The sequence below is a fragment of the Ursus americanus genome, chromosome 10 (assembly GCF_024610735.1).
Source record: "Ursus americanus isolate L20-20 chromosome 10, mUrsAme1.1.p, whole genome shotgun sequence".
Lineage (NCBI taxonomy): Eukaryota > Metazoa > Chordata > Mammalia > Carnivora > Ursidae > Ursus > Ursus americanus.
The window spans coordinates 51218052-51228475 of record NC_142136.1 but is presented as its reverse complement, the minus strand read 5'-3'; the positions used below and the strand labels follow the sequence as shown (position 1 = coordinate 51228475).

General features: G+C 40.0%; 1 protein-coding gene across 1 annotated transcript in view; it reads right to left on the bottom strand.

The window, feature by feature from the left end:
* Positions 1–372: 372 nt before the first annotated feature.
* Positions 373–10424, bottom strand: part of TNFSF11 (TNF superfamily member 11) — a 30607-nt gene continuing 20555 nt past the window's right edge. The window contains exons 3-5 of the mRNA XM_045811051.2: positions 5940–5985; positions 5761–5859; positions 373–1849 (exon numbers count right to left, since the gene is read on the bottom strand). Coding sequence (XP_045667007.1) covers positions 1428–1849; positions 5761–5859; positions 5940–5985 — 567 coding nt within the window. The 3' untranslated portion in view covers positions 373–1427. The remainder of the gene's footprint in view (positions 1850–5760; positions 5860–5939; positions 5986–10424) is intronic.

Sequence of the window (10424 nt, the reverse complement as noted above, 5' to 3'; positions counted from 1 at the left end):
TGTCCTGCAGGGCATTAGAAACGCACCATTTTTATCTCATGACCTACGCATAACATAAACTTTTCTTTTTTGAGTGAAGAAGCCTCTATTTTCTATCTGGCTCCATTCTTGCATACATATCCCTTATAAATTATTTTTCAAATTCGGAGGTTCATTAATTTAATTGAATCTGTTCCTAAGTTTTAATTAAATCTGCATTTCTCCCAGTAACCTTTGGAAAGATGGAAGCCACAACAGCATATTGGAGAGAATGGGATCACAGCGTAAGACAGACATGAAAGAGAAACACAGCATCACAAGGCAGGTCTTCTTATAAATTTATTTTTGTACCAAAAAAATTTAACATTCAAAGGCAATGTTTTTACTGTACAGTATAAAATATCATCTACTATAATAAAAATGGGATTTTTTTTTTTGCTGGTAAGCCACTATTCTATTAAAAAAACACACAAAATTTACAATTTGCAGCACTTGTAGAAAAAACACCTGTTCGATAATTATATAAATACTCTTGACAGATTCCAGTAGCCCATTATGTATACTTTTTGGCAATGTCAGCTTTCTAAAGTCAATGAGCTTCTAAATTTGAAAGGCACCTGGTGGCCAACATCCTGCTTATTATTCAAGGCAGCCATTTTAATTTTTTTGCACAGACTTGACAAGTCTGAAAAATCTATTAAGTTAAAAAGAGTAAAGAAGTATAATACAGTTGATATTAGCAAACAACATTTTTTTCCCTTAGCTGCAAGTTTTCCCCAGGGGATTTACAAAGTGCACCAGTTAAATATGTCTGTACATTTAAAACATTAAATATGTCAACAGCAAGACATTTTTAAATATTTTGAATCAAATACTATGGCACAAATATAATTTACAATACTTTGCACAGAAAACATTACATCTGAAATATAACTTTAGATATTATATAAAAATACATATATTTTCTCTCCTCATTAGAAAAAGTATTTATTTGCAGGTTCCAGCATGATGTAACAATTCAAAGGAACTTCACCTTTCTGATGATCATCTATTGACAATTAGATGACACCCTCCCCACGTGAGCTGCAAAGTGGCACGTAACTACAGGCTAGATCCAGAGAATTAACCCCTCCCCTAGCCCAAATGCAGTTTCATATAAAGGCAACCATAATTGCTCTAATCTGGTATAATTTTAGGAATCCATTACAAAATTTAAAAGCCATTATGTAAGAAAGCCTTTAGACTGTAACACACTTTACTCCAACATCTCCCATCGGCTGTAAATACACATGCTCGCTACAGAGTCAAAAGCATGGAAAGAGTCTCCTTGTACCATTGTGGGTCATACCCCTTAGTAGTCTCACATCTATATACATCTTTCTTGGCTTGTTTAAAATTCTTTTCCATACATCCTAGGACATCCAGAATAATGCTCCACAAAGTGGGACTCAATCTATATCTAGAACTTTAAAAGCCCCAAAGTATGTTGCATCTTGATCTGGATCCAGTAGTGAAGGGTTGGATACCTCAATGCTTATTTCCTCACCAGATCGTAGCTTAAAAAATCCTCCAACGTTTATGGAATAAAAATGGAATTCGGAATTCCCTGACCAGTATTTGGTGCTACCTCCTTTCATCAGGGTATGGGAACTCGGGATTTTGATGCTGGTTTTAGTGACATATACCATCAGCTGAAGATACTCTGTGGCGAGGTCTCCTGAAGTTTCATGATGTCGAAAGCAAATGTTGGCATACAGGAAATAAAAGCCATCTTGGTTAACTATTAGTTTTCCATTGCTGAAAGTCATGTTGGAGATTTTGGCCCAACCTCGGTCATGGTACCAGGAGGACAGACTCACTTTGTGGGAACCTGAGGACAGGAAAGGCACATGACTTAAAATCTGCCCCTGCAATGAGAAGGACATCCTCACAATTCCATGAGGCTGGAGAAAAACATAACAGTTACTGTTCCAAAGGGAGAATACTTTCTCAGAATTTATTTTCTAAAAGGGCAGAAATGCATTAGGATATGTTTAGTGCTCTCTGCTAGGCACCTGGGAGAGTCCAAAGACAAAAACTCCATTTTCCTTCCCTCAAGGAGCCTACAGTACATGACCAATAGCTATGGTATGTGTTCAGTTAAGCAGCAAAGCATGAACCCAGAGAACAAAGGTGCAGATAATTGCTATGGGAATTCAAAGGAAAAAGAGTTTAGTTCTTCCGGAAGAATCAAGAATGACTTTGTTGAATTGTTACTGAGTCTGAGAACTTAAAATAGAACTCAAAATTCAGCCAGCAGAATCGGAAAGATCATTTAAGGTTGAAGACAGAGAATAAGCCAAAGGCAGTTGATACAGAAAAGCAAGAGACTAGTATAGGAAGAGAACTTCCAGACTTTGCTTCCTTCCAATGGTTCCAATCCCCGTCCAAGGACAGTTTATCTCCTGCACTCCAGAGGAGGGCGCTAGAGCGAGTCTGAGAAGGGATAACAGGCACCCCTGCCTCCAGGACCCACTTTTGCACACTTCTTTCTTTTTCATTGGAGGTCTTACCTCAGGGCATCCCAGATTAAAGCATCCAGAGCGTAAATATCACCCCAAATGTAAATATCATTCCAAATGTAAATATCATCCCATGGTCCCAAGTGAATCAAGAGACTGCAAGATTATTCATCAGAGCCCCACAAACACTAGTAAAGTAATTCCTCCAGGCTGGTAAACAGCCACCTAATCCATTGACAGAGCAAACAAAACTCAAGATGTTTCCCATCTAAAATTATCCCATGTTTCTCTCTTCTTACCCTCCTCCTGTATAATGGTCCTTCTCTCGATTAGTGACTTGTCCTTGAGTTTATCTCCTCTGATGACTCTTAGAGAAGCAGAATGACTAAGGTAAGGTCTACTCTCTTGGTGGGATGGATCAGTTAGTATTAGACCAAGGGCTCACAGGTATAGCCTGGAGAGGCAAGAAAGGAATAGGAAACAGGGAGGGGGAGAAAAGACAGGAACCTTCACCACATACCACTCCCACCGTTAGCTAGTGAATTGGAAGGAGTGTCCATATTCCCTACTGAACATATCTCTGTTTTTATTCATCCACTCATCCATTCACCGATTCATTTAGTTGATCAGTCATTCAGTAAATATCTGTGTGGGGTTTCCTATAGGGATTCACTCTGCCCACAATTAAGAACTTTATCACGCAGTATACCCTCGAGGCACTTAGCACTAATAGTGGAGAAAAAAAGAAATGGCATATAAAATGGAAAACATAATATTTTCATTGCTGCGTGTCACACAGCACTTGGCTTGAAGTTCAGTTAAGCAACTGCCAAGTGAATGCTGCAGCAATGAATGGCCATCAGGAGCCTCAACCCAACGGGGCGGACACAGGAGCCAGAGGACGGGGAGGAATGGGGATGGGCTGAGACAAGGGAGAGAGTAGTGTCAGCGAGGGAAACTGTTGGAGCAGAGAATGGAATGCACACAGCGTGCAGAGGAGAAAGGGAGGGAAGCTGTCAGTGTGGATGGATGTGAGGACTCAAGAATAGAGAAAAGCGGGAGACAGGGAGAGAAAAATACACTATGATCCAGTTGAGGGACCTCGCATGGCAAGCCTGGGTTTCCATGACTAACAAGGCATGCCGACGACCTTTTACCCCAGCCCCTCATCCCCTGTGGTCATAGTGGAGGTGGTAGGGAAGAGACGGCTCCAAACATTTAGCCTGAGTCACCCCCTTAAGAAAGCCATGTAGTCTGGCCTCACAAAATACTTCCCAATGCGTTTTATTCAGGAAGCTTTGCAAATCCATAAGCTAACAGACAATAGGAGGCAGATTCTGATTTTTTTCTTACGTGTAAATAAATATAAAACAGAGGCCAAAAATGAACATGCAAAATTACAGCCACCTTCCCCTGAAGAATCCAGTACTGGCCAAATCTGGGAGATAAATGGACTCAAGGAGCTGTTGGCTCAGCCGAAGGAGCAAATGCTATTTTCTTAAACGGAAGCATACACTACTTCATTTCACTCAGTCACAAACTCAATAACCGTCAGAAAATAACTAGGAGTTTTGCCTCGTTTTTTGGCAATGATTTGATGCTAGGTGCCTGAAGAGAGAGCTTTATAACTAAAACACGCCTGCTATTGCCAAACAGACTTTGGCACACAGGCTAATGTAATATTTATCATATGCCATTTAAAATGAACTGAAAAGATAAACGCAGAGTACACTCATAGCACAAACAGCTGATGTATCAGTATTAATTTGATTGCATTTGCTAATATGCAAAATAGTTTTCACTCAGAAAATTAGTGTAGCTTCAATGTAAGGCACATATACACATGTGCAGAGAGAAAATTTGTTTATAAAGCAGATATCTGGGACAGGATAGATGGTTTAGGAAAATGTGCTACCGACCACAGCATTGGTTTCTCAATTTCCATGTCTGCAGTCAGGAAATACCCGAGACCCGTGCTATGACAGTGGCTGCAAAATCGTGACTAAAACTTGGGTTTGCTTTTAACTCCAAGAAAAACTAGCCTTAAATCATTTTTAGAACAAAGTGGAATATGTAAAAACATTTAATAAAACTCAAATAATAGTAACAAGTTGCATTCATGCAGTGTTATTCGACACCAGCTTCCACGTAAGCACACTCTGACATTGCTTCGTTCAATCTCTGTGGCCACCCCATGCGGTAAATTCGACCTCCATCCCCGTAAAGAAACTGACACACAAATGATTCCAATAATTTGCATAAGGTCACACAGCCAGGACGCTTCAGACCCAGGCTGACTACGAGCCCCTGCTATTAAAACTACATTAATCTACTTCTTACAGGAAAATAAGAACATAAGAGCTCTGAATTTTTTTCCCTCTGACAAAGCCAGCTGGCCACAGGGTACTAATACAATGGCCTATACTGTAAAAACCATGCACTTGGGAATCAACTAGAGTGGAACTCAACTTCTAATCCTACCACCACTGTGACCTTGAGCACATAAACTATGTGGACCTCAGTTTCCTTGTCTGCAAATCTGAATGATAACCGCTTACCTTGCAGGGTTGTGGTAAGGAGTAGAGATAATGAATATGATGAAATGCCTGGTACCTACTGCATGTTGAACAAATGGCCGATAATGTCAATTGACATTCTATTATGGTGTTCTTTTAACCTCTTTGATGTTCACCTACCCCAAGGTAGAATCCCAATGGGGATTACATGTTGGAATAGCTGGGGCATTGGTTAGATGCAGGCAACAGAGCTCCGAGTTTCCTCATTTCTAAAAGATAATCAGCTCTCCAATGCATTGAGCTAAATTCTTATCCAGAGAAAGCGATAAGCCCTTGGAGGAGTAGAGGGCTACTGCCTCTTGAACATTACTTTGTTAAGTCCCTGCCTGGAACTCTGCAGGAGACAAAACCGTGCCCTTCATAAGTTGGCAGTGGGGATATACCAACTTTGGTTTGGGGAAATACAGATGAACATAACAAGGGATTGTCCTTTCCAGTTCTGCCACTTCAACTGGCAGTCATTAAAAATAAGCACCCATTCTGATGATCTGAAAATGAAGAATGATGACGTCCATTCTGGCAGAGTTGAGAACAACTGTTTCCACACTACAGATTATCAGCTGAATACCAAATGACCTTTCTTCTGGTCTAGAAGTTAAGGGCTCTCGAAATTTTAGTAACCGGCTAATAATAGTTTTGAGTATTCAAATGGACTGATAAAGGACTCTTGAAATCTTTTCAGGCTGGATGCAAATGGAACTTACCTGATGGGATGTCAGTGGCATTAATAGTGAGATGAGCAAAAGGCTGAGTATGAGGCCGGCCCCTCCTGGCCAGTTCTAACCACGAACCTTCCATCATAGCTGGAGACGAGAGACACCATGTTAGCCCCAAGAGTACTGACCCCATACAATTTCAAACGTTCATGCAGATCCATGCTTACCTTTCTCTGCTCTGATGTGCTGTGCTCTAACAATATGTTGTAATTCCTGAAATGAAAAGACAAAAATCTTATTTATATATTCACTCTTCCAGGCAAGCCGTAAGAATTTAGGACTGTTGGACATACGACAAATTAATCTTTCCTTCAAAATATGCCAGACATACATAGGCAGTGAAAATTCTTTGGTGTTCTAGGTAGCTATCAAGAAAAGTTCCACCTGGGGTGCCTGGGTTTCCAACTCTTGGTTTCGGCTCAGGTCATGGTCTCAGGGTGGTGAGAAACCCCGCATCAGACTCCGTGCTGAGTCTGCTTGAGATTCTCTCCCTCTGTCCCTCCCCCCACTTGAGTGCTTTCTCTCTCTAAAATAGATAAATAAATCTTTAAAAAAAGATAGAGAGAGAAGCTCATCCCAAAGAATCATGTTGATATGCTTAAAAAGTAGACCATACACATACCATCTATGGACAATAAGACGAAATAAAAGACAATGTAAATTATAAAACCTGGAATAATTAAACATAATTAAGAATTTGTAGCAGATACACAAATGAAGATGATGTTAACTAGGAAAACAACAATTACCACAAAATATATGACCCTCTTAAATCTTTAGGGAGGCTCTTTTTATGTTATTTCATTAGTGAATTCCTGTTACCACACTGAAGTTCAGCTCACAGGAAAGTGAATAATGCCTAGCTCCCAATGGTTAAGTTTTTATTTAAAAAAAATCACAGTGTATTTAAAGTACTATACGGAAGTCTAAGAGCTTTTAGAGTATCAATAATTAAGTTAAAATACAGCCACAAATAGAGGTTTAGAAACTCAATCCAGAGGTTTAAAAACTCAAATCAGACTAAGCCTGGGTGGCTCTGTTGGTTAAGCATCTGCCTTTGGCTCAAGTCATGATCCCAGGGTCCTGGGGTCAAGACCCACCCACATCGGGCTCCCTGCTGAGCGGGGAGTCTGCTCCTCCCCAACCCCTGCTCCTGCTCTCTCTTTCAAATAAATAAATAAAATCTTTAAAAAATAATAAAAAAGAAAGAAAGAAACTCAAACCAGAAAAAGAAAGAACACAAGTATGTAAAGAGCACGGGTCATTGCATATCTCGGTTTGAGCCCTGAGAATGAAGGATCCAATAGGTAAGTAATGGCATGCCCATCTGAATCAAGACCTTAGCTACCATTAAATATTAAGAGAGAGTGGGTGAAATGTCAGGTTTAACTTCAGTTCAAATCCCTTATCAGCCACCTACCTGTACTAGACGTATTAATAGCACCTCTATCGTAAGTGGGGGTTAGGATTAAATGAGGTAAACATGTAGACACTTAGCACAGTGTCTGTTAATTCAAATACCTAGATACTAGAAACACTCTTGGAGAGATTCCTAATTTCTCTATTATTAGGATGACCATCCATGCTAACCATTTCCCCCCAACCCCCCAGCCTCATTCCGTGATGTTTAAAAGATTAGCCATATAACCTAAGTTCTTTGAGTGTCTGGAGAGAAGGGCTTTGAGATAGATAGATAGAGAGAGAGAGTGAGAGAGATGATAGATGAATGGATGGATAGATAGATGATAGCTAGCTAGATAGATGGATAGATAGAGGCAAACACAACTTCAACTGTTAAGAGTTGGAAGGATTCTAGAGATAACACTGATTTTTCTCTCTGCCTTCAGGACTCCCAAGAAAGATAAGAATCTGTTCTATTTTTAAAGACCCTTGGAGGAGATAGCATAACTGTTTCCTGTTACCTAAAGAAGTCACAGTGTGAATGACTTTTACGAAGAACCCTGAAGCACTGTTTGTAGGAAATTTCTAGGCAAATTGTGGCAGCCCCTTTTGAGTCATGCAGTGCAATGGCCCTTACCAGGCCTTATTCTTCCCTCTCCATCCAAGATTTATTTTTCTCCCCTGCTGACCTCCAATCTCCCAACTCTCTTCTTATGACTTCTGGACTCCCAGTGGTACTCTGATTTCTGGAATTTCCTGGTTTAGTCTCCCCTGTATTTATAACAGAGATTTATAGATGTACAGTGTATCTTTATACATAGGGTGTATCTTTATACATTTGTATATACAATTTATCTTTATAGATGTGTATATCTTTATAGCTTTATATATATATATATATACACACAGCGTATCTTTATTCATTATATATATACATTTATAATAGAGATATAATATACCTTGTATATATATTTATACATGTACAATATATCTTTATACATAGAGAATATGTTTATACACTTACATATACAATGTTTCTTTACCTGATTGTTATCTCTTAAAAGATCCGAATAGGATCCTTGATGACAGTAATTTGGAAGTGTAAAGTTACCCTTCATTTTCCCTTTAGCCCTGATGTGCCTCATCCTCAGATGGGAGAGAGAGGAGGGGGAAAGGAAGCAAAGCTAAGTATGGCATATGTCTACAAATGTCTGCTTTGTGCTTTTTCTATTGAGAAAAGCATACCTTTTATTGAGAAAAACAAGGGCAGAGCTTCTGTGCTAGCTCCGTAGTTGTCAGACTTCAGCGCGCATAGCATAGTCTCCCAGAGGGTGCGTTGAAACAGTTTCTGACTCAGTAGGTCTTGGGTAGGGCCTGAGAATTTGCATTTCTACAAGGTTAGCTAGTGCTTCTGGCCTAGGCCTCAATTTGAGAACAGCAATCCCTCTGACATTCCAAAAGATTTCATAAATGGGCAAATCTGACGTTTGTTTGAAGGTTGAGACCCAGGCAAAAGCAGCAGCAGACTAAAGTCACTGATTAAATAGGCAGGGAAAGTTTGTTCTTTCCCACCTGGGAATAAACTTCTGCCCATTTAAACAGTAGCTTCTAGGTCAGAGCTGTCACAGAAACTTTTCATTACAAGAAAATTCAATAACCAGCACTATTCAGAAGCACTTTCAATGACTGCTAAAAAGGAAAACAAAACAAAACAAAACAAAAACCCAAATACCAAAAAAACAAAAAGAAACCCTGATGTGTCCTGACCCAGGATGAATTAGAACTCTAGCTAGAAACCCATCACGTAATGCTGCTTTCGTTATACCTATTCTTAGGTACCCCCAACTTGCAATTCCTCTCAGAAACCCTGCAGAGAAGTTTCCATGTGAAAAGGCAGTACATAATGTGTCTACATTATGAGGCTACAAAAAATGTATTCTTATTATCTATTCTTATTATCTGTTCTTGTATCCCTACCTCACCCCAATTTTTTTTTAACTCTAACTTATGTGCATAGATATCAGCCATAAACAGAACATTGTTCTAGGACTACATCTTGGGTTCCCAGGCCCCAACTCCAGCCAGTCTAATGCAATTAGTCTGATACTGACTTGCTATTTTTTTAAAGGAATCTCTCCAGGTGATTCTAATATAGCACAGCATTGACAAACATCATCACTAATTGAGTGCGCCCATGAATGGCTGTTTGGTGATGTCTGTATTTGGCCATAGATTTATTAGATTCTCACAATTTACATATATTCCATGTATTCGTGCTAAAAATTAAATAATCCCTTACATGTGTAGCTAACAGAGTATTTTCCCTTATATTATTGTATTTGATTCTTACTAGAATCAGAGGCTGGGTGACTGTCACTAACCTCATTTTTTGGACTGGGAAATGGAGGCTGAGAGAATAAGGACTGTCCTAATAAAGCCGGGACCTGAACCTCTGTCTCTGACTCCTCTTTCAGAGCTGTATACCTCTCTCCCTTTACAAGAAGTGGACATCAAATACACGCCTGAAAGCTGGCAGAAAAGTTTCAATAGTCCATCATGGGGTTCAGAACATGCGTCTCCAAAATAGAGCACCTCGGCATTTCAATATTTTAAGCTGAAGGAATTTGAGAAATGGCAGGTGCAGGAAGGACCCTCTGACCTCGTCCTCCTCTGAAGCAGGTCATAAGACCCTCATGTGAGAGGTCCTCTCCTCGGAACTGGCAGAGAGGAGCATCCTTATCTCCAAGATGTAAGGATGCTACTAAGAACCTGAAGGAACAGGCCTTGTTATGATTTCCCCAGTACACTGCCCGTAGCCCGGACCCTTTTGTCCTGTCACATTTTCCCATGCCTTTCCACTCTCCATCAAACCTAGCATAAAAACCGGTCAGGCTAACCGTTTCTTCAGCTCTTCATTTCTTTAGGGAACGTACATTCAATACATGCATATGCTTTTCTTTTATTAATCTTTCTTTTATCTGTCTAATTTACAAAGCCCCAACTGGAGAACCTAAGTGGGGAGAGGGGAAGAGATCTTTTATTTCCCCCCAGGGCCTGGGTGGCTCAGTTGGTTAAGCATCTGCCTTCTGCTCAGGTCATGATCTCAGGGTCCTGGGATCGAGTCCCACATCGGGTCAGTGGGGAAGCCTGCTTCTCCCTCGGCCCCTCTCCCCTGCTCATGATCTCTCTCACTCTCTTTCTCTCTCTCAAATAAATAAATAAAATCTTGAAAAGAAAAAAAAAAAAGATCT